General features: G+C 35.4%; 4 protein-coding genes across 8 annotated transcripts; 2 read left to right on the top strand and 2 right to left on the bottom strand.

Annotated features, from left to right (window-relative positions):
• The first annotated feature begins 1,470 nt into the window (after window positions 1-1,470).
• LOC114185121 (protein RIK) lies at window positions 1,471-11,130 on the top strand. 5 transcript variants are annotated; one of them, XM_028072650.1, is made up of 13 exons: window positions 1,474-1,867; window positions 2,192-2,414; window positions 3,406-3,507; window positions 3,591-3,625; window positions 3,717-3,792; window positions 4,142-4,261; window positions 4,341-4,418; window positions 5,282-5,375; window positions 5,482-5,599; window positions 6,751-6,796; window positions 6,887-7,414; window positions 10,189-10,417; window positions 10,595-11,130. In XM_028072650.1, the coding sequence occupies exons 1-13, from the start codon at window positions 1,788-1,790 to the stop codon at window positions 10,717-10,719; spliced, it is 1,854 nt and encodes a 617-aa protein (XP_027928451.1). In that variant the 5' UTR covers window positions 1,474-1,787; the 3' UTR covers window positions 10,720-11,130. The 5 variants fall into 5 exon arrangements, with proteins under 5 accessions (XP_027928453.1, XP_027928454.1, XP_027928451.1 ...); XM_028072651.1 differs by having other exon boundaries at window positions 2,196-2,414; window positions 6,751-7,414; XM_028072649.1 differs by having other exon boundaries at window positions 6,751-7,414.
• Window positions 11,131-12,913: 1,783 nt separating this feature from the next.
• Window positions 12,914-14,864, top strand: LOC114186145 (protein MAIN-LIKE 1-like). The gene is made up of 4 exons (XM_028074175.1): window positions 12,914-13,201; window positions 13,278-13,934; window positions 14,022-14,609; window positions 14,682-14,864. The coding sequence occupies exons 1-4, from the start codon at window positions 12,914-12,916 to the stop codon at window positions 14,862-14,864; spliced, it is 1,716 nt and encodes a 571-aa protein (XP_027929976.1).
• A 106-nt stretch (window positions 14,865-14,970) lies between these two features.
• Window positions 14,971-17,514, bottom strand: LOC114185759. The gene is made up of 4 exons (XM_028073663.1): window positions 16,682-17,514; window positions 15,629-16,604; window positions 15,349-15,540; window positions 14,971-15,242 (listed from the first exon to the last, which is right to left on the bottom strand). Exons 1-4 carry the CDS (start codon window positions 17,497-17,499, stop codon window positions 15,078-15,080), a joined length of 2,151 nt encoding a protein of 716 aa, XP_027929464.1. The 5' UTR covers window positions 17,500-17,514; the 3' UTR covers window positions 14,971-15,077.
• Window positions 17,515-19,862: 2,348 nt separating this feature from the next.
• On the bottom strand, window positions 19,863-22,787 carry LOC114182964 (glycine-rich RNA-binding protein 2, mitochondrial-like). Its single transcript, XM_028069775.1, has 5 exons — window positions 22,644-22,787; window positions 21,750-21,894; window positions 21,611-21,679; window positions 21,055-21,161; window positions 19,863-20,598 (listed from the first exon to the last, which is right to left on the bottom strand). The coding sequence occupies exons 2-5, from the start codon at window positions 21,883-21,885 to the stop codon at window positions 20,131-20,133; spliced, it is 780 nt and encodes a 259-aa protein (XP_027925576.1). The 5' UTR covers window positions 21,886-21,894; window positions 22,644-22,787; the 3' UTR covers window positions 19,863-20,130.
• Window positions 22,788-23,724: the final 937 nt, after the last annotated feature.

Raw genomic sequence — 23,724 nt, 5'->3', positions numbered from 1 at the left:
CGAACCGAATTGCACTGAACCAAATCAGATCGAATCGAACTAGACCAGACTGAACCGCACTGAACCAAACCGAACTGCAATGAACTGAACCGAAGCACACTAAACCAAATCGAACTGCACTAAACTGAAGCAAACCGAATCGCACTGAACCGAACCGAACCAAACTGAAACGAACCGCACTAAACCGAACCGAATCGCGTTGAACCGCACCGGACCGAATCGAACCGAACCGAACTGAACTGAACTGAACTGACCCAAACTGAACCGAACTGACCGAAACTAGATTACTCTTTAGTAGTGTTGAATTTTAAAACACCTTCAAAACAAAAGGAGAAAATTTAAAGGAAAATTTTACACTTTCATACTTAATTATTATAGAGCAAAAGGACAGGCGCTTTGTAATGTATGTAAAAAATGTCACACCCAAAAGTTTTTTCAGCAATAACACCATAATCGTGAAGTCCCTCTTAAACAAATGAAACATAATTTTTTTTTCCAAATTAAATATAACAAGTCCATAAACAATAACATAAACAAATTGTATACTTTCAATAAAAAAAACATTCAAAGGACAAGCTTAAATTGATATGTATTCACCTTTCACACAAATAACTATTTTGTCAAAGTGAAGAACATAGAGTTTTGAAATTGGTAAAAGCCTAAATATTTAAGAAAACTATTATAAGACGATGAAAAAAAAAGTGAAATGGGAGTAATGAAGCATTGAGTACAAAAAAATGAGAAGAATGCAAAAGACATATAAGAGAAGAATAAAATGTTAGTTGGGGTTAAGGTTCAAAAAATACATACTAGTTGGGTGGGGTGTGAGGTGTTAGAATCGCAATTAAGGTGGTAAGGTGGGACGACGAGAGCAAGACAACATGACTTTATATAGTAGTGATGTGGAAGAAAAACTTACAATCATTGTCTCAATGATGGTGACCGAATTAAGAAATAGAGTGTGCGCAGTGTTTAGGATAAAAGGTCATTGAAAAAAAATGAGAAAACAAAATACATAATATTAGTGAGCAGTTAACCGATAGAAATTCAGTTTTTTAAAAATAAATGATAAAACAATAATGTTTAATTTTTATTATTTTTTTACTTTAATATTTAATTTTTATTATAAATAGTTTAGTTTTTTTTTACTTTAATATAATAAAGATAATCATAGTTAAATTTAGTTAGATTAATTTTGTTCATTTATAACAATATATATAAAAAATATACTCTCTTTTGTGTCCATATTTCATTATTCTAAGTTTTCTGTTAATTATTATTTAAAAAACTAATAATTTTATAAATAGTTTATTTTTAACCATTAATTAAAAACCTTTTTTTATTTAATAATGAAGAATTGTTTTAAAAACTTCTCTTTCCTCTTATTGTTTTTGTTATTGAATAATATTTTCGATTGTTTATTTCTATCAAATTCCATCGCAAATAAATATTATATTACACACGACTCTACTAGTAGTACGTACGAAACAGGCGACGATCTCTGGTCTTGTGAAACCCCGTCATCCTTTAATACCTTTAGTTGTCGTTTAAGTTCTGCATCGTGTCGTTTAATCCTATTCCGCGTCACGGAACCGTACGACGTTAGGCGAGAGGCACAAAACCCCGTTTCGCCGACCAGTTGCGTTCGTTCCTACCCAATACCGCCTGAGTCTTCTTTCGTTTCCTGGTATCAGAAACAAAGAAGAAGCGAAAAGAGAAACAAACGCGACAAAATTGCACTTCTTCGTCGTCGTCTTCTTGTTTCGCAATCTCGAATTGGTTAAACAATGACAGAGGATAGCAGCGTTAGGGTTTCTTTTTCCAACGAAACCTCCGTGTCCAACGATGCTTCGCAAACGCGGCGGAGGTAAAACCTCTTTAACTCCAATGCCTTATTTTCCGTGTTTTGCGAATTATGTGAAATTCGTTTGGATTTCGTGCGCTGTTGATTCTATCGTTTTGTTAGTCTTTCTGCTTTGTTTTATTTGGTTATTACAATTGTGATTATTTAGCTTAGTGTTTGGAATTTTAGAATTAGAGTCTCATCGACACCCGAAAATGGTGTGATGTGATATCGGGTAGCCAATAGTGGGTTGTTGACGCATCGACATGTGATGGAAATGCTAAACAAATTTTATTTTGTTGCAAGTCTTTTGGGATTTCATTTTTGAGTGTTGCGGTTTTTGTTTAGAAAGAAAAGAAAGTGGGATCAACCAGCGGATTCGTTGATGCCAGTTGGTATGGCAGTCCCTGGAGCACTCCCTTTGAGCAATGCTATTTCACTTGGAGGGATTCCATTTCCTGGCATGGTTCCGGTGATCTCCGGTGCCCTTTTGACGAATCCTCTGGCAGCTTCTGCTCAGGTTCAGCAACAATCTGCTGCAGCTGCTGTTGCCGCCCAAAAAATGAATCAAGTGAGTGTAGATTTCTAATCTCTTATGATGTTTATCATATTTGCTGGTGCCCTTTCTTGATTAAGTTGCTGCCTCAACATTTAATTCTTTAGCTTTTGGAGAAGGGAGTTTTTAGTTGTTAAATAAAATGTCATCTTAGGATTTGTAATTTGGGAATGATCGGGAGGTCTTTGAAGCTGCGGTAAACATGATAAGGGGGATGAGTTGTGCTTCACCAGTTCTTCAATTTGAAAGACCAAATCCTTGGCTCAATAAGAAGTAATATTGCTGCATACATGTATATAATGAAAAGTTCAAGTATACAGAAACAAATATCCGTCCCTTGTTGAATTTTGCTGTTACACTCTATTTGGTTACACTTGGAGTGACCTTCTCTAGATTTAGTGTATTGGGAACTTCCTCCATCATAACATCTTGATATCGAAACTTTAGAAATTCTGGAAATTTGATTTTTCAGTTTGTCAGTGACATGATTTATAAATTTTGTTTCTCTATCTCTTTATACCTTTTTAGGCTGGTTCTATTTAAGATGAAGTATATTTTCACATTATATTTTTTTAGCCTTTAAACATTATATTGAAATTTGACTCAGAGTCAATAATAGGTTTTCATAATGTGTTTTGATTGAGATGGAGTGAAATAATGACTATACTTTTTGACTTTGATATAATCAATACTGTGTCTGTGTTTATATTAACTTTTATCATTTCATTTTGTGTAATGTGATGGTACGTGTTTTGAGACATCAGTGTTCTTTGTATACATTGTTTTCCTTATACATTCCTCAGAACAATTGCTCAAGTGTTTGATGAATGCTGTATAATCTGTCTAATTAATAACATATCTACATAGATATTTTGCAGCATGCTTCTGAAGCCTCTTTTCCCCACTTTTTTCATTTTTAATTTATTTATTATGAATTTCTTTTTTATATTTCAAATAGTATTCAAGTTTCTTATCTATCTTAACTGTGAGATGAATGTTCCTGTAGCAAAAGATCCAAGATGAATTAATAATTGCTCGGGAAATTGTCATAAATGATGCAGAGTCTTCTGTTCGCTACAAGTTGACAAAACGCCAGACACAAGAGGAGGTGACATATATAATCAATTTTACATTTTTAGCTCCAAACACCTCTTAATTAATCTTTAATGATTGATCTTCTTCTTCTTGCAGATCCAGAGGTGTACTGGTGCCATAGTAATAACTAGGTTTGTAGGTCATTTAAGGAATTTCTAAAATCCTGTTAGTGTTTTATATTATATGCTGTTAATGTAACATATATCTGGAATTTTCCCACAGGGGAAAGTATCGGCCTCCTACTGCACCACTTGATGGAGAGAAACCGCTGTATCTTCACATATCTGCAGGAGCTCATGTAAAAGCTGCTACTTGATTTCATATAGCATGATGATCGAGTTAGATTATCAGATTTTTTTTTTTTATATTTCTTTGTTTTGACATGAAAGCAAACATTTATAACTTTATGGATTGGAAAGATTATAGAAGTGAAAAGAAAAATAATATATAATCACAGCAATGAATGAAATGTCATATGAAAGGAATTGATGTATTTGTAACTTAAAATGTTTTCTTATTCTTGAAAAAGGAACCACAGCCTTGTTTGTATCTGCACTTTGTTTGTTTTGATGTTCACTAATGGTAGGGTTACACAGTAGAGAATTACCTAAGATGGTTTGCTTTTGGTGACATCAAATGTATTGCAGATAAAAGAGACAGCGGAAAGGATTTTAGCCGTTGATCGTGCTGCTGCAATGATTGAAGAAATGCTCAAGCTAGGGCAAAATTCACAGTCAATTTCTTCTGCCTCACCTAATGGACCGAAGGTAGACATACATTTATTACTAGCATGTGCACATAGTTCTGACGTGATGTGTTAACAACCGAAATGTCTTACTGAATCAGGTGCTGACTACTTGTGTGTTTTTGGGTTTTGATGCTGATCCTTCATTGAACATTGTGGCTCGGATACGTGGACCAAATGTAAGCCCTTCCCTACTCAATTGACTTGTCTAGTCACTCTTCAAGGTCTGGGTTCATGCATGACCTTATCTGGATAATCCTTAAAGAAACTATATTAGATGCTTTCTAAAGCCTACAAGTTTATTTGGTCTCATTTGATATCTGATGTGACCACTTACTCATCTGATGTTTTTGTTTTCATACTATTCTAGCCTTTCACTCACTAGGAGTACCCGTGTCTTTGTTCTTAACATCTGATTTGATGGTGTGAAAATACTGGGTATTACTAGGAGTATTGTTTTTCCATGAGTTGATTAGGCAAGAAAAGGGTGGATGGACTGTTGTTGCCCTCTATGGTTACATATGCCACTGTAATACTTGTTAGTTGCTGAAAGTAATGTTCAAAAAGATGAAAAATGGTTTGTCTGATTACTATAGAAGCACCTTTTTCCAATGAATATTTAACTTGTCCGAGAGTCTGTCTGATATGTAAGTTTGTGTACACACTCAGAAGTCAGAAGAACAACGGATGCTTGCCAAATATCTACTAGTAAGAAAGTTAATTACCAGGATAAAATATATAGGCTGGACATTTTGTATTTACCAATCAATATGTATAATTATATTTACCAAAAACAGATCTGGAACTACGTCAACTAGTAACCTTGACCTATAGAAATAGTTAGCATGTCTATTTTTTTATCCAATGCCATTGCTTTATTTTTATTTCCATTTGCTGGATATAATTCTTTTAATGTTTTCTGAATTTTAAATCGTGTACAATGAAGTCGAGATAATCTAATGTTTCAAGCTTTCTCTGACATCTCCATACGATTGGGAGAAATTGTTTTGGTGTTGGTGGTGGTTTGGATTTGAACGTGCAGGACCAGTATATAAATCACATTATGAATGAAACAGGAGCAACAGTTATACTGAGAGGACATGGTTCAGGAAACAATGAATGCCTGAATGCAGAAGGTGCCTTCTCATTTCTGTGATCTCGACTTCTGAAGGGCATGGTATTTCAGCATAGTTGATTTATTCATTGTATATATTTTTAATTTAATTACTTTTCTGGTTGCAGATGGACAGCAGCCTCTGCATCTGTTGTTGTCCAGCAACAATGCAAAAAGCCTTGAAGATGCTAAGCTTTTGGCTGAAAATCTTTTGGATACCATCTGTACTGAATGTGGTGCTTCAAGGTATTTAGTTTTGTACTGTAATAGGGTATGGGATCTGTGGGCAAGATGTTTTCTCCTCCCAAGTGGAAATTTCTGAAATTTGTGTCCTCTTTAGATTTTAGTTCTTGCCATGAAGAAACATAATTTTTTCGAGACATTCCCAATTTCTTACATGGGATAGTTCATGTTAAAGGACACATACCTTTTGATAATTCAAATTTATGGATTTTCAACATGACAAGTTTAAAACTCATTTTTCACGTTGGATTATTTTTATTACTTGTTTATTTTCAGTGAACTTTTGGTATATTACTTTAGTACCATTGAGGAAAAGGGGATGCTGTACTATAAATAGTAAATTTCTCTCCATCCATCAATCCTGGAAAAACATGAATACCCTTTTTATTTAAGGGTGTTCTCATTTAAATCTATGCAATACAGATATCAATCAGAGGACTCAAGTGCCTGGCTATGCACCTGGTACTGATGTCTCACCTCCGTAAATGCCATGCTTTAAGGCACTATCTGTAAAACAACAAAGCCTTGTCCCACTAGGTGCTCTCAGTAATATAAAAAAAATGTGCCATTCATTAGGATGAGATGAGTGGAAAATGAACACTCCAGGTTTTTCTGTTAGTCCTTACTAAGAGGGCTACCCTAGAATTAAGTATCATGTTGATGACTAAGTGCTTCTGCCTTCTCCATTCACTTCAATGACAGCAGCTCATTGGTTTACACAGTATTTTCATGAATGTATGTTTCCCTTCCAGCGCTGTCTAGTCCACTAACATCATTATACGGTTGTCACAATTTATTATTTATTATTTGTTTACAATTGCTTACTTTCGGGTTTCAGGTGCAGTTATTTATTAAGGGCTAATTTGCCAATTATAACTTTGAATTGCTGGATGGTTCAAATATGAAATTTAGATTGGTTTGCATCAAAGTTAAATATGGTTTTAGTTTCTGTGGAACTGAGATTGAGTTTAGGGCAGTGTTCGGTGGGGTCTAGATCTGGTAAATCTTAGTAGAGAAAAATTCCTCTGCCTTGTACCATTTCAATGCTTTTAACTTGTGTTATTTGATTATATTTATTGTTGGTGCTATGATATGGTACTTCATGTTGTTTTTATATAAGTTATAGGGAATAACTTATGATTTAACTGTCATAGGGTTTCATCATGTAAGGTTTATAGTGCTGTTCCACCTCCACAGCAGGTATACACTGCTGTTCCACCTCCCCAGCAGGTATATAGTGCTGTTCCACCACCTCAGCAGGTTTATGATGGCCTTTCATTGTCAAAGCAGATTCCTACAGTCATTTCACCACCACAAGTTTACAGTGCTGTTCCACCCCCACAGAAGTTGACTGGAGTTCAGAGCCCTGCAGTTGAGCAAGAGGCAGTTACCAGCGTAACCAGTAGTTCTATGTCAGCAGCAGTGGTCTTGAAACCAGTTCCTCCAGCTTCCTCGGTTGGAGTGATTAGTGATACCGCTGCCCTCACTTTGGGAACTACATTACAACTTACTGGACATTTAAGCTCTGGGCATCAAGCAAACGTGATTGGTTATACTCCTCCCCCTTTAGTATCAGGTGGCACTAGCTATATTGGATATGGTGGAATATATCCTCAAGCTACCCCTTTGCAACAAGTTGCCCTTGCTTTGAGACACTCACCTCCTCTCGCTTCAACAGTTGATCCCACAATATTAGCATCAAATGGAGAGTCCAAGCCAACCTCATGCTTCGATCTTCAAAAGGAGAAGCGGCCACCCCAAAAAAGAAAGTTTCAAGAATTACCAGTTGGTTCTAAAGGCACAGCAAAACTCAATCAGGTCATTGGATTGTCATTAATAAAATCTTTAAATACATTCATTGCATGCATTGAGGGAATTCTTCAATTCCCTTAATTTAATTGTAGTTTATGGTAAGCTTGGAAAAGAATGAAGAGCTTTGTTTATGGAAATTTAGATTTATTTCTACCTTAAGCGTCAGATCTAGATTTACTTGCCATCACCAGAGTTGAAACTAGGAGCACCATGAAGCAAGGAAAAAAAGGTTTTGTCTTCTCAATGGGCAGAATAACTTTTAAGAATCTCAGTTCACTAAAGTTACATATTTTGTAAACAAGACAACACCAGCTTGGAATTCCATTTTCTTTCAAAGCCCCTTAGGTTACCAACTCCTGACATTTTTCTCGAAGGATTCACATAATCTCATACAAGAATGCTGGTTCTTTTGATAAAAGATTCTGTACACACATGCTATTGAAAAATCTTTACATTACTCATTGAATTTCTTAGATGTTGGTTGTCCTTATGGTATTTTTTTTTCCATAATGAGTGGAAGCCTGCTTAAGATTCTAATTCAATAACTGAAATGATATTGAATTTCAAATGCTTTGGAAAGGGAGGTCAGTCACTTACATGTAGACAGGTTTGTCGTGAGGTTAATGGCTTCAAATTGGCCGATATGATATAAAATAAGTCCCCAGTGCTGCAGGATAGAAGTAATATTTTCTAGATTTTCCCTTTAACTATTCCCATTCTGCCTGCAACATAGGGTTCTTATGCGTACATGATGCATACATTTTGCATGTTTACACATTTAGATGAACTTTTGCCATTTGGCAAAGAAAAAATAAAATAAATTAAAGGTTTAATGAATTAGTGGTCTTTGTAATAGTTTACAAAAATTTTACCTTTTAGTTCCAATACTTAAATAAATTCCACCTTGGCCTCTACATACTATTTTTAATCCCTTTTATTTACAGAAAGGATTAACATGATGTACAGGTAAGAACTATAAGAGATTAAAAGAAATTGTGTATTACTAAAATGAGATGTTTAATGTTCTGTTTGTTAGAGAGGAAAGAAATAGAGGTAGTGGAAGGGAAAAGAAAAGGAAGAGAAAGATTGAGAAATGAGTGGAAATAGGGATGATTTGGTAGGAAAGAAATAGGTGAGAAAGAGAACGAATATATATATATATATATATATATATATTTTTTTTTTTTTTTTTTATTGAAAAACAACTGTAATCGATTATGTTGGCAGCAGAATTGATCATGTGCTCTTATTTTTTAGCACAGTCCCTCTACCTTTTACAGCATATTCGATTAAGTGTCTCTATATTTTCAAACACAATCCTTCTGTTATTGACAACATGGTTAATTGTATGGCCAAGATATAAGTATTGTGTTAAAAAATATAAGCATATAATCGGTTATGTTGACATCATAGTGTCTTTATTTTTAAACACAATCATTTTATAATCAGTAACACAATTGATTATGTTTTGTCTCTTAACTTTTTTTTCCACTTCTAATTCTTATGCAGAAAGTTTCCGTATTACTCAATTTGGATTTTTGCACTTTTACTTCACTCAATCAAACCACCATAGTTCGTTTTTCTTTCCTAGGTCCTCTAATCCCCTTCTTCATTCTCATCCAAACTTAGCATAAAAGACGTTTTGTGCAATTGTAGGAACTAAATAAGTAATTAAACCTAAATTAAGTCGCATGTGGATGCATATCAGGAACAAAGAGCCATGTTATGGTATTTATTTCTTGCTGTAGCAAAGAGATCATAAAAGTATCAGTGCAGGACTTTTTTCTCAAATACTGTTCATCTTTAGATCTGTTCCGATTTAAACATGTATTTTTGTGCTGACTGTAATGCTTAATATTCCAGGTATTTTCTCTGACCTTCTATGAAGCTAAAAGCCTGACTCTGGACCTGTCTGTTGGGCCATTGGTTTGTATGTTTGACAGGGTTTTCAATTTTGGAGGAGTAGGAGCGTGCTTGTGTCTTCACAGCATACGTCCTTCCTAATCCAAGATGTTATTGTGACTTTTTCCTTCATTGGTAAAATTGCTGCAAAAGATTTGGCGTGCTTTTTGGCGACCATGCCCTCCTCTAGTCCTGCATACATGGACTGTCAATTTCTTGAAGGGAAGGGTGTACCATACCGGTGCCAAATTGATGCAATCTTTTAAAGGGAAGAAGACAATTTGGGATAGTAGAAAATATAAAACTAGGGAATGAGATATAATAAGGAAAGAATATATCAGAGTAGATTAAAATTGTGGGCGAAGTAAATTAAAATAAAAAAGCTCTTTCCCTTAGTTATCGGCACACTTTTAGAATATCTTACACCACCGTTATTCGTTGTGCAAATAATTTTTATCTGAATATTTGACATCAATGCTACATTTGGTATAGGGACTCCAACCCTTTTATCGAGCTGCAGATTTACAGTTATAACATTTTTTTATTCAGAGAATGGCAATAAATTACTATATACCTGTCTTAATATTACTTAACCATTTACATAATCTGGCTAGCTCTTGTACTTTCTGGCTTCCTGCTATTGTTTGTCGCAGTAGATAAATTGTGGATGGTACGGTACACCAGTAACAAATCGTTACCTGTTTATCCTACCATGTAGTCTTTTACCTTGCTTTTTGTGTTTTGTTTTTGTTTTTCTCGTTTGCAGTTCAGTGTCTTAATTTGACTTTCAAGTCTGGCGTGTTGGAACGATTAGTAAAGTACCTGATTCCAAAGTTGTATTTGGGTTTTTGTTTTCTCCCACTCTATCTTGATTGCAGGGTTTGCAACCTCCCAAACCTAATGAACAACTTGATGGTCTTGTTGTGAGGAATATATCAACTATGCCTGCCCCTAAGAAGTTGGTCCGGCCATCATCCAACGGAATGCCAGCACCTCTACCAATAACTATGCCACCACCACCTCCACCTAAATTTTCTGGTCCATCTGAAGTTAAAGTACAAGACAAGAACAAGAATTTGTTTAAGACAAATTCTGATGCAGTTCCTGGTTAGAATCAAGCGTGCTTGTACTCTATTTGGGTCATTAGTGCTTTGAAGCTTCATTCTTATTTTTTTTATGGCATATCTGGTTTTTGTTGTCTGATCCTGAAATTTTAACTTTACAATGTCTTCGTTTTATTAGCCATCTTTAGACTGTTTTTTATGTATCGTTTACGTATTTCAGATACTTTGGTCAAGCTAATGGAATACGGAGAGGAGGATGACGATGATGTAGATGATTCTAAAGAGGAATCATTTCCTCATGGCAGCCGAGCAAATGGGGGTCAAAAGCCTTTCTGGGCTTTATGAGCTACAAAGTGTAAATTGGACATAAGATGTGTAAATATTAATTGTCTTGATTGGGACTACTTCTTCCGGGTGGAAATGAAGCCCCCAGCATGGTTTTTGGAGCGAAATAGTTGGCTGTTGAGAAGAATTTAAAAGGTTTTAATTTCTCATTCTCATGCTTCGTTAGAGCCAATCGTATGTTGTAATTTTTTGTCCCTGTTCGGGTATGCAAGTACACCGGTAGTCTCTTTACTAGTTTGGTGGGCCACTTAAGTAACTATGCAGTGATAAGGCACAGTTTTTACTCACCCTAAATTTTCTAGTTAGAATCCTTTAATTATTCATCCTGACTGATAATGAAACTGTGCTTACCAGGTTCATTGAACAAGCAATTGAAAAGGCCTTTTTTTTTCATGGCTTACCATTTTCATACATATCAGTGTGCTGATCTTGATGATGTGTTATATTAATACCCTAATTATTGAAATGTCACGTTTTATTTATTTATTTTGGGTCACCGATTTTAAATCCTAACTTCTTTTAGCTGTAGATATAAATTGCACAACATCCTGTGTACATCTAAGTAATCAAAACTAATTCATTTTCACACCAATTCAAACTATTTTGAAGTTAGTTTTAATGGATTAGATTCACCTTTAAATCCATTTTTGTAGGAGTGGTAATGCAGGTTAGTCTCATAAGTTTTGGTTTGCTAAAAGTGAGTGGAGCTGGCTAACTTTTAATAGCTACGTGTTAATAAGCGTGATATGTTACATAAATTAAAAGAAAATTAAAATAAATTTAGAAAATCTTTCACAATTTTTAATCTCAAAATTGAATCTCTTACTAAATCAAGGTTTTCTTTAAGTATGACAATTACCAAAAAAACAAAACTCTTCAAACTAATGATTTATTATTTACTATAACTAAGCATATCATAGAATAAAAAAATATTAAAATAAAATCTAGATTTGTATGATAAATATAAAAATGTTTAATCGCATTAAACAAACAAACTACACTGCACAACAGTAAAATACAAAAAATTTATCAATGAAGTGTTAACAAAAGATATGGGGGCTTCTCCCTGCACCTCCAAAGAAATCTCCTGTACCCCCAAAACCTACTTTATTTCCAACGTTGCTTCTGGTTAAAAAAAAATTTACTGTGTCTTTTCTAAATTTCACCGCATTGCACCCCCAAATACACCTGCACCCCTCACAGCCCTCAGTACACTGCACCCCCAAAACCCCTCCACCGCACCCCAATAAAAAGCAGATTCCCTCTCTCTGCACGCTGCACGCACTGCACCACCTTTTTGGAATCTTTGACCTAGCCTCCCACAAAGCATTCTTCTCCCCTTCTCCCCCACTGCAGCGCACTCATTCTTCTCCCCTTCTCCCCCACAGCAGCGCACTCATTCTTCTCCCCTTCTCCCCCACTACAGCGCACTCATTCTCCCTCTTCTCCCACAAACCATTCTTCCCACGCCATCCTTTTCTCCTTTTCTCCTCCACACACAATTCTTCTCCCCACCGTGGGCAACCATCTTTCATCCTTTCCCGCGGCTTCTCAATTTTTGCAGGTAAGTAATACTGCTTTTTTAATATTAGACATTGTATATTTTTATTTTAATGCATGTGTATATTTTTATTTTAATTGATTTTATATGTAGGTTTTTATATGTAGGTTTTTGTTAAACCTGGAAAGGTGGGTTGTATTGATGAGTGGTGTGCGTTAGAGAGGTGTTTTTATTTTTTTTAAGGAAACGGATTATGGAATCCGTTTCCCGTATAATTTTTTTTTTAGGAAACGGAATGTGGAATCCGTTTCCTTTTTTTTTTTTCTGAAACAGATTGTGTAATCCGTTTCTGTAATTTTTTTTTTCTTGAAACGGATTGTGTAATCCGTTTCTGAAATTTTTTTTTTGAAACGGATTGTGTAATCCGTTTCTTTATTTTAAATTTTTTTTTTGAAACGGATTGTGTAATCCGTTTCTGTAATTTTTTTTTGAAACGGACTGTGTAATCCGTTTCTTTATTTTAATTTTTTTTTGAAACGGATTGTGTAATCCGTTTCTGTATTTTTTTTTTCAAACGGATTGTGTAATCCGTTTGACGTTTAAATTTTTTTTCCACAACGGAATGTGGGATCCGTTTCCCCTTTTTATTTATTATTTATTATGTATTAATTTGTCTTTTATTTAATTATAGATATGGTGAGGACACGAGGAAATATATCTAGACGTGGTTCAAATGATGCACCCGAGAGTTCCAGACAGGGTGCTGCACGAAAGAGACCGACAGCATCGGCTCGTAGAAGGGGTCAGCATGAGGCTAATGTCGTTGAGGATGACATTGTTGAGAATGAGGTTCCTGACGTTCATCGGGAGGACGAGCAGGTCATTGATAACGATGGTGGAGGATTTCCTGGTGGGCCGTATGATACATCTTTATTGACGCAATACCAGGATCATGTTGCACGCATGATATGGGATGGTCAGGTCAGTAAGAAGTTTTTATATAGGTTTAATTTTATTGTTGTTAAGTATTTTTATTGTTGTTTGTTTCTTCTGGTAGGATCGAGCTGTGAAAGTGGTCTCCCATATTAAGAAAGTTAAGAAATTAGGACGTCCTCACCCTGCTGTTGCACCTTTTGTGTTAGCTTCTGGATTATCGCCTTTGTGCGATATTTTATATGAATATATCGATCTTGGGTTAGTATTGGGTTTCGTGGAGAGATGGCATCCCGAGACTAATACTTTTCATTTACCCATTGGGGAGATGACCATCACTTTGGATGACGTATGGTCACTTCTCCATCTTTCCATCAGTGGAAACTTTTGCTCCACTGAAAATCTGGAATATGAAGATTCTGTTCAGATTTTGACAACACTTCTTGGTGTTGACCGGGCCATGGCATGTGTGGAGCTGAATCAAAGTCGGGGTGCACAGGTCCGACTGAGCTGGTTGAGAGACTTGTATCACAACTGTTGTGAAAACGAGCTATGGGAGTTTGCTGCACGTGCATATCTTTTGCACCTTGTAGGGTGCACGATATTTGCTAACAAAAGCGCCACCTATGTTCGTACACATTATCTCGAGCTATTTAGAGATCTCTCCACATGTCGTACATATGGTTGGGGAGTTGCTGCTCTTGTCCACTTATATGAGCAGCTAGGAGATGCCAGCTTTGCAAATACAAAGCAATTAGCTGGATATCTACCTCTTCTGCAGGTACCCATTTATATAACATTTTATTCTTTATTTCACTTGTTTTTAGTTTTATATGACAATGGTTAAATGAAATATTATTTGATACAGGCTTGGATATACGAGCACTTCCCTACATTGGGAAGGAAGCAAGTACGGGATACATATGTGGAGACCGAACCCCGTGCTCTACGTTATGTCACTGGACGCGCCATTTCCGCTATAGCTGATGTTAGAGTCCAGTTGGATGGCTTGACATATGATGGGATGATTTGGAACCCATATGTAGCACACAGAGCTGCACGACAACTGGTAACACATAGCATGTTTTCTGGCTTCCTGAGGGTTGGGACCGTCGTACAACGTCATTTGCCGGAGCGTGTGTTGCGACAATTTGGCTTCATCCAGCCTATTCCACGACCGCCTAGTTCGGTTCCCATGATGGACTTTGAGGCTATTGATGATCGGTGGAAAAAGCACGAGCAGTTTGTTGTACATCAAGTGGTCCAAGCACCAGCTCCCTTTTCATGTTCAGATGGATATTTGCAGTGGTTTAGGAGAGTCTCCCATCCATACATTTTACGTGGAGCTGAGGCCGACCGACCTAGCCTTGTGCTTGTGCCCCGACTTCGTCGGAATTTGCCAGATGACATAACAGTTCAGAGGACGTCACCGTCATCATCTTCCAGTGGTTTATTGGTATGTCACACATTTAGTTGTTCATATTATTAGTAACTATTAATATTTGACATTAACTTGTTATTATGACAGGGTCTCGTGAAACGCATTGTAGGTGGTCTTCAGCGGATGATAGACTGTAGAGATGTTACTGAGGGCACAGTTGTCTGGGATCGCACTCATGAGTTATTGCAGATGGCTCAAGATGGACTTGAAGAGGAAGAGACTAGAGGAGGACGTAGAGTTCGAGGTCGACGACCATCTACGTCTGGATAGTCGATTTATTTGTATTTGATGTTAGAATTGACATTTGTATTGGATTTTATGTTAAGATATTTCATCTATATATGGTATTTTATATTAAGTTATTTAATGTTAGCAATGAGGCCAAAATATATCCGTCCCTTGGCCAAAGGAGTTAGAATTTTATATATTGGTAAAATAATTACAAACTACAACAGTGAAATACTTAAATACAATCAACAAATATCAGTCTTCCATGAGATCTACATAACTGCGATCCACTATGTGTAAATCTAGGAATGCTTGCATCCTATCTCTATAAAATGATGCCCACCCTTTTGCCTTTGGGTAACAATTGCTAGATGATATGATATCCACTGTCGGTAATGGACAACCTTCTTGTAGACGAACCTGTAAATACGCAATTAGTCAATAGAGAAATAAAGTTATTTATAAAAATAATATATATATATATATATATATATATATATATATATATATATATAAACATATATACCTGAACAAAATGAGAATTGTAAACATGTCCGATACAAATTAGTCGATGTTGACTTTGCGAAGTAGGTGGGGATGTACGAAGTGGGAATATAGTCAAATTCTGAACTGATGACAAGCACACGAGGATTACATTATACCGATTAGCAATCGCATACCCCATGTCTGGTATAGTCATCCACTTGTCTCGATTAGCCTGTATATAATTAATTAGATTATAATAAAACAAAATCATAAAAAACTTGTAATACATAAATTTCAATAGTGGTGTATAGAAGTTATACCCCTGATGGTGATTGAACTAGCAAAGACTTTCTCAGTTCTTCCAGACGATCATAGCCTCCAACTAACGTTGCATATTCATCTCGCCATTGGCTAAGTTCTTTGTATAGATCATGTCTGATTAGAGGCCACGACTCCTCACCCATACCCAACAATGCAGCAATGCATCTATATCCACAATGACCGTCCGCCACAACATCGACAACATCGAGTATATATGGATGAAAAACAGGATTGAACTGTTCTAGCATGGGTATTACTTTCTCTTCAATTACACGTTTGCTCTTCACCTTGTTTTCTGTTTTTGCAACAAATGTGTCTTGTCTTGAGGACTCTATGAAGGCGTCCACATGCTCAAAATAGGAGGGATCACGTTTGGTTGACTTCTTTGATCTATGACTCTTAGCTGCACCTTTCGTCTTAACTTTACTCGGTGGTGGTAACATCGATGTCATGGAAGGGCTAACTATGTCAAGTAATTTATGTTTTATGGTCACTTTTCCTGCAATATCAACTTCTTTGAAAAGATTAAGCAGTAGATCAACCTCCCTCTGAATAGATAATTGCCCTTCAGATTGTGAAGATGAGACATTGGAGAAGCTCAACCTAGTCCACATGACATGAATTTCTTGGAGAGGAATAATCCCAGGATCATATCGTGCTAATTCACACGCACATGGTAGACCATATGTTTGTCTGAGAATGCAGCCACACCGACTACTATCGAATCCAATCTTCTTTACTCTTTCCAACTCTGGAGCAAGGAGTTCTAAGGCACATCTAGAAATATTACCCACTAATCTTCTATAACTCAATGCCTTGTAAGAGTCACTGATCAGATTTATACTTCTTTCAAAAGACGCCTTAATTTCGTTGTGTTGCAAGATAATAACGTTGTGAATTCCATCCCAACACGAACAAAGGTCTCCCATACTACTTCCAAGAACTTTCTTCAGACTCCAGTGAGCAGACTCAACCCTAGTACAATTTATACAAGGAAATCATATAAACCATTAATAAAAAAAAATTTAATTAATAGCAAAATACAAACATACCTGTTTGATGTTGTATTCCCCAAATGCATAACTTTGTTCGTCCAAGCCTTCACAAAGAATTTCTTATAAGGAATGATCCACGAGTTGTTAACATATTCAAAGAATACAGGCCATGGTTGGCAAACAAGCTCAAGACGATGAACACACTCGTTGAACTTTAATTCATCTTCACAGTCCATGACATTCTCCCAGGCTTGAAGTACAACATCCCATGCGTCAACAGAATTTACTAACATTTTGCACTTTGCCTGCACATTTTTTTGAATGTGGAAACGGCATAGAAAACGATAACACTGAGGGAACACCATGCCAACAACATTCATTAGAGCAAGATCCCTATCAGTTACAATGACTTGTGGACCACCCTCGGACGTCATAAATAGACCTCTTAGCCTTTCAAGAGCCCAAATGAAATTATTTTGCTTTTCAGTAGATAAAAATGCAAAAGCGGCCGAGAAAGTTAATCCTGTTGAGGTCACACCAACAATCTCAAGTAATGGCAACCGATATTTGTTGGTTTTATAGGTACTATCCATTAAGAACACAATGTTGAATGAATTTAACAACTTCACAGCATCAGGATGGGTCCAGAACAAATCGCTTACCACATCAGATTCATCAAGACATCTACTAAAATGGATGTAGTGATCACGTTCCAACATCAACATTAACTGTTGTAACTCAGTTCTTGAACCTCTTATTGAACGTTTGTACCTATATCTCGCATTATACACTTGCTTCAGAGTTGTAACATTACAATCATCTTTTTCTTTCAAAGTGAGAAGTATATTTGCAGGTTTGACTTGACTTTTGGTCATATCAACAAGCAACGACTGTTCAGTAGACTTCAACCTACCCGCATAGGGGTGACCAACTAGAGTAGAAGAGACATCGTGATTATGGTAACCACATTTTACGTTCAACACCCATCCCTCCCCTTGAGAGATGGGTCTCCCTCTCAATCTAAAGGGACAATCACATTTTCTTGTCCCAGATAAACTGGGTTCTGCATCACACTTGTATTTTCTATATTTTCCACCTCTTTCACAACCTAATAATACATGGGTCTTTCTTCCTGGTTGTCCATTGTATTTATCCGATCTTAGAATAATAACGACAAACCCAAGATTATAAGCAACCCCTCTAACCCATTTAATTAAATCTTCACGTGTTGAGAAAATATCATCGGTTGTAAAATGAGATGTATAATCTTGTTCGCAAATATCATGAACAAAATCAGAAAACTCTGACATGAGACTACAATTTTGTTGAGAATCCGCTTGAGAATCCAAGAAACTCAAATAACTAAAATGATGCTCTTCCATAATGAACTATAATAAAAAAAGAAATTTTAATAAGTAAATAACCCATCTAATAAGTAAAAATTCACCAATAACACAATATACACACCAACACACAAAATCAAATTATGAAACGGAATACCATGAAACGGAATAGCTATTCCGTTTCACATCTTTAACACACGGATTATGTAATCCGTTTAGAAAAACAAAATTTTGGTTTCTATTTCATGTTCAAGTGTTTGGACTTCAAGTGTTTGATGTGTTGGACAAAACATCCATACAAATAAGGAGCGGAAATTTCAACCAAATAAGTTATTCAATTCTGATACATATGCCGAAAATCATAATTTATACGAAACGGAATACAGAATCCGTTTCAAAACTGTATGAAACGGATTCTGTACTCCGTTTCAAAAAAAATTTGCAAATTTTTTTATGAAACGGAACACAGAATCCGTTTCATACTGTATGAAACGGAATACATAATCCGTTTCATACAGTTTTGAAACGGATTCTGTATTCCGTTTCCCATACATTTTGAATTCCAAACAATCCCTTCAAACAAATTCAATTTACAAACTTATGGTGGTGGTATGAAGGCTAACCTGACGGAAATATCACTTGGAGGAGGTAAAGCAGTTACTCAGAAGAACTTCCTTCAAAGAATCAACCTTCAATCACAATAATAATCACAATAATGCAAACAAAACAATAATCAAATGCATGAATAAACAAATGAGGATACAAACCTCTTCCAGGGACCACCACAGATAGAATGAACCAACAAAGATACGAGGGACCACTGCAGAGAATGAAGGGCTGAAGCACGAGTGAGAGGGACCACTGCACAGAATGAAGGACTGAAGAAGGACGAATGACCAAATGAAGGGCTGAAGCACGAGTGAGAGGGACCACTCCACAGAATGAAGGACTGAAGAAGCAGGAATGAATGGATGATGGAGAACAGAGGGAGTACATTAGTAATGTATAGTAACGTTTTGGGGGTGCAGGGAGGTTGACGCAGTAAATGAAATTTACTGCGTCCGTAACCACTTTCAACCATTCTCACAAGATATTAAATAAGAGCAGAAATGTAAATTTTGGAGGTACAGAAAATTTCTTGGAGGTGCAGGGAGAAGGCCCCAAAGATATTCGCTCTCCACCTTTTTACAGTGTGCTGCGTGCGGGGCAATCCACATGGCCTATCTTGTATTTCTTCATAAATTTTTTAAAAGTTTCCATCTAAATATGTTTAAATTTTAATTTGACAAAATCTTAGATGGAAAATTTTGGGCTCAATCAAGAAATTTTTTTATTGTCTTCGGTAGTTTCATTCGAGACATCTTTAGTGAAAATATAACTAGATAATCTTTTGATCCATTCAGTTCGGAGACCTTCAATTTAACGTAGGCATAGTGTCTTAGATATTAATACTGTAACTTTGCCTAAAATATTAACACTTTAATGTACCTTCAGTTTAACTTTATCCATGTGATTTCATCTTTGGCCCCATTTTTTCAAACCGTTCATGTGTTGATACAAATTTTTAAATTGGTTTATAATTTAAAACCAATAATGGACTTGTTAAAATCTGGCTTCAAAACCAAATTCAAATCACAACCAAAAAACATCTGAACTAGTTTTGCCCAATTAAATGAATATGAATTGAAATCTAATTAACCTAATTGAACATTTAAAAATCAAATGAATTAACTTCCGATCGCCAACAGAAGAACCTAAAAAGCCATTTCCCATTGAACAATAAACTAAGAATGTCCTTTGATGAGGAGTTTGAAAAAGTAAAGAAACAACTTCAATAAATGTCCTTGCATCCTGTGTTTCCCTGGAATAGGTTGTTGTTGTCTTAACTCCAGCCATTCTTAAAATCATTTGATATCATGAACTATGTAAATTTTGCATATTCGTTTATCATTCCAGATACTGAATGTAGATCAACAGTAAAATTATTCTATATGAAGTTCAACTCCTACAAAAATATTATTTTACATCAGTCCTTGAGCTGACAAAATATCATGTTCAAACCAAGCAATGAACTGCTGAAAATCAAGAAGTGAAACAAGAAAATTGGAGACGCATTTGTTTATCAACAAGCACCGGTTACTTGCTCTAGGCAAGGTGAAAATCTCACCTACGGGTCTGAGCATAGTCATCAGGTTGTTCATCACTGTTCCCCCTCACATTGTCTTCAAGTGGATTGAATTCATCATTGTCTGCTGCGCCTGTTCCTTCATTTTGGCTGCTTCCGAATTCACCACTAGCTGAGCCAAGATCCCCACCAGAATTTCCACCAAATTGGTAATTACTAGCATCACCACCACTAGTGTAACTAGTTTCAGCATTGCCACCACCATAGCTTCCTTGAACACCATAACCACCACTTCCATAGCTTCCACCCCTGCTGTTGTTTCCTCCATAACTATCTCTACCATAGCCACCTCCACCTCCACCACCACCATAACCACCACCGCCACCATAGCCACCTCCACCACCACCATAACCACCACCTCCACCATAGCCACCTCCACCACCTCCAAACCCTGGGCGTGACCTTTCTGTAGCATAATTCACCCGAATTCTCCGACCATGAAGATCCTGTAACACAACTATTAGAGATACCAAAGCAACATTGCACTCTTATAACGTAGGCAGACATTAGCTTGATTTATCGACTGAAGCTAACAGTAACAATTACTCGATGCTAAATTCTAATTGAACCCTCATGTGAAGAATTCAATCCTTGTTCCTTCTTTATTTTAAATAGACAAGATTAATTGGTTAATTTACTAAAACATGTATCTTTCAAAGTCTTGATCATGGTTTTCAAATCTAACTCCATATTATAAGAATTTGTTGGTTTCTCAAATATTCTTATTTTTAAACCGAGTCATACTAGGTTTTTGACTAGCTCATAAATAATGTAAAAACAACTTTATAATTTCTTCATACATACAGATAAAATTACAGAAGTATTTAACAACATGCTTGCTTCCAATGTGAAATGTCACGACGAATGACATTTTTAAAAGTTAGCACGGACAAGAGATATACCTGACCATCCAAGGCCTGAATGGCAGAAGATGCATCCTCACTTGTTGCAAAGGTTATGAAGGCAAAACCTCTTGATCTGCCAGTTTCACGATCCATAATAACCCTGACTGGAAGAATATCGAAAACAAACAGTTTAAGAGCTAATATCAATAAGCATCATATTTTGAAATGAAACATGTTTGCTCGACAAAGACATTTTTAAATGCATGTTATATAAACATTGGATTGTTACCCGCCAGTTTGTAACACAATACAAATGGTGGCTGTTACAACACTCTATCATCGCTAACAACTACAATTGTGAAATTCATTCTTAGACAGACGAACAGGCTAAAGTATTTCCACTATGTACATAACAATCAATGAGCAGCCTTTATTTTTATAAAAAAAAAATGGTAGCCTCTCTATCAAAGCATATTCATAATGTATGTCATTGGATTCTTCAGAACACTGAAAAAGTATTCACAAATGACTTTTTCCTTTTCATGAGTGTGATATTTATTACCTCTACCTTAAATAATGAAAAACTAGTGGACTATGTATGTCAGAAAAATACCATCAAGAACTTCTCCATAGCGAGCAAATGCTTCCCGAAGGCTCATATCATCAGTGCTGTAAGAAATACCTGCAACGAAAGTTTAAGAGCTTTAGCTGAGTTCCATTCTGAAAATATACATCACGCTAAACTACAGTACCTCCGACAAAAAGCTTTGCAGATGACATGGATCTAATTGCTTGGAAAAGCGAGGGGGTAGACGCAGAAAAATCTTGATTGATGTGCTTGACAGCAGAATTCTTGAGTAGATTTCCAATTTTATTTAAAAACGCCATTGTTCAAACCTACAAAAGTATCACAAGCCAACAATGTTATACAGTATATTAATTGATCAATGTAACTTAACCTCATTGGCACACAAAAGTTCCAAACCCCAGATCACATTCTTTCATATTAAAATAATCACCAATCAGTTGCAATATATTTTCTCACTAGCCACAGCTCAAAAATTAAAAGTGACCACCAAAGGTTGTGGACATGTGATTGAACTCCACACTCCACATCATCAAGTCTGAGGCGTACCTTGTTCAATCCAATCGGAAAACAGCGTATTCCCCACGTAAACACGAACTCATAGTAGGTATGGATTCGTGAATGGATGTTTTCAGTATCATTTTAGAAGCAAATCATTCCCAGATAAAATTACAAACATATAATAGCCTTTCACACCAAAAAATTTGCCCCACTAGAAAGACACTGAATCAACAATAACTCTTATATATGCTGAATACATGTTCATATGTGCAATAGGTCTGAGGGAAAAAGAAAAAAAAAAAAAAAACACCAGCCAAAGTACAAATAAAAAAATGAGAATACCCACTTGTGTTTTAAACAAAAAGACTAGCGATCGAAAAAAAATTAATCTTGCAGAGTGTAAGGCATAACCAAAGAGAAAAATAAGAAACTGCTACGAATCCAATAACAAGGGCATGCGGGGGAAAAAGAAACCAGCAAGTTATCGAAGAACAAGAGCAAAATTTTAATATACAGAAAAGAAATTGGTCGAAAGAAAGTTGTGAACTTTAGATCTTACCAGCCTTGTAAAACAGAACGGAGGTTCTGTTCTCTCCTTCGGAGGTGCGTGAAGCTGTTAAAACCTAAAACCCTAGAATCTCCACCCTGAACTAAATAGGGCTTTGGCTCTGGAACTTGACACGTGTTGACTCTAGCACAAGTAACACAGTTTCATATTAATAATAACATCTTTTTATAGGTGACAACATTTTATAAAATTAGATCTTCAATCGTGTCATATAAAATTCTCTAAACGAAATAATAAAATGTTATTTTATTAAAAACTATAATTAATTATTTAAATGATATATTAAAATTTATTGAATTGTATAGTAAAGGAAATGTGTTTAAGTTATACTTTTGGATATTAAGTAAGCATCTGTCCTAACCTAGTTGTCCAATTAGTGGTGTCTAATTATCTTATTTAAGGGGTAATGATTTCAAACTTTCGGTGAACAAGAATGTTATTAATTTTATTTTCAGGTCAAACCAAGTTTCACAGTAGAGAATTAAACCATGGAATTTTCTGTTCAACATATTATTTTTAAATAACCAGTAGTTTACCCTTAGATTAACTCCAACAAACAAATAAAATAGAAAGTAAGTAGTATTTTAGAACTTTAGTGTAAGCATATATTTATACTTCCAATCAATTACAAATCGTGTATATATATATATATATATATATATATATATATATATATATATATATATATATATATATATATATATATATATATATATATATATAATATTTATTACAAAGTTTAACGATCATATCATATAAAATAATTACATTTAGATGTAATGTAAAAAACACACTATGTATTTAAATTAAATTTTCAGTACACAAATAAAAGTTCATTTTGAAGTATATCAAGCAAAAATAAATTTTCGTGTTAGAAATTAAGATATAGTATATATAGAGTCTAATATTATTTTATATTTTTATACATTTATTGGTTACTATGGTAAATTGTTTAACTTCTGTTATAATTAATTGAAAGATTAGCGTTAAACAAATTCAAAATATAAGAATTATTAAATGTTTAATATTACATACATATGCATATTTTTATATAAATTAAATTAAATTAAAA

Source organism: Vigna unguiculata, chromosome 5 (assembly GCF_004118075.2).
Source record: "Vigna unguiculata cultivar IT97K-499-35 chromosome 5, ASM411807v1, whole genome shotgun sequence".
In the NCBI taxonomy this organism is placed as follows: Eukaryota; Viridiplantae; Streptophyta; class Magnoliopsida; order Fabales; family Fabaceae; genus Vigna; species Vigna unguiculata.
The sequence above is the reverse complement of the archived record's forward strand: the minus strand, read 5'-3'. Positions and strand labels throughout refer to the sequence as shown.

What these genes read in the sequence shown, in the direction of transcription:
- LOC114185121 (XM_028072649.1), top strand. Translation starts at nt 1,788, where the DNA reads ATGACAGAGGATAGCAGCGTTAGGGTTTCTTTTTCCAACGAAACCTCC. An exon ending in GGTGCCATAGTAATAACTAG is followed by an intron (nt 3,626 to 3,716) that starts GTTTGTAGGTCA and finishes ATTTTCCCACAG; the next exon opens with GGGAAAGTATCGGCCTCCTA. An exon ending in CTCGGATACGTGGACCAAAT is followed by an intron (nt 4,419 to 5,281) that starts GTAAGCCCTTCC and finishes TTGAACGTGCAG; the next exon opens with GACCAGTATATAAATCACAT.
- LOC114186145 (XM_028074175.1), top strand. Translation starts at nt 12,914, where the DNA reads ATGGTGAGGACACGAGGAAATATATCTAGACGTGGTTCAAATGATGCA. An exon ending in GCATGATATGGGATGGTCAG is followed by an intron (nt 13,202 to 13,277) that starts GTCAGTAAGAAG and finishes TTCTTCTGGTAG; the next exon opens with GATCGAGCTGTGAAAGTGGT. An exon ending in GATATCTACCTCTTCTGCAG is followed by an intron (nt 13,935 to 14,021) that starts GTACCCATTTAT and finishes TATTTGATACAG; the next exon opens with GCTTGGATATACGAGCACTT.
- LOC114185759 (XM_028073663.1), bottom strand. Translation starts at nt 17,499, where the DNA reads ATGACCAAAAGTCAAGTCAAACCTGCAAATATACTTCTCACTTTGAAA. An exon ending in GGGAATACAACATCAAACAG is followed by an intron (nt 16,605 to 16,681) that starts GTATGTTTGTAT and finishes AAATTGTACTAG; the next exon opens with GGTTGAGTCTGCTCACTGGA. An exon ending in ACAATTCTCATTTTGTTCAG is followed by an intron (nt 15,243 to 15,348) that starts GTATATATGTTT and finishes GCGTATTTACAG; the next exon opens with GTTCGTCTACAAGAAGGTTG.
- LOC114182964 (XM_028069775.1), bottom strand. Translation starts at nt 21,885, where the DNA reads ATGGCGTTTTTAAATAAAATTGGAAATCTACTCAAGAATTCTGCTGTC. An exon ending in TGCAAAGCTTTTTGTCGGAG is followed by an intron (nt 21,680 to 21,749) that starts GTACTGTAGTTT and finishes CTTTCGTTGCAG; the next exon opens with GTATTTCTTACAGCACTGAT. An exon ending in CTATGGAGAAGTTCTTGATG is followed by an intron (nt 21,162 to 21,610) that starts GTATTTTTCTGA and finishes ATATTCTTCCAG; the next exon opens with TCAGGGTTATTATGGATCGT.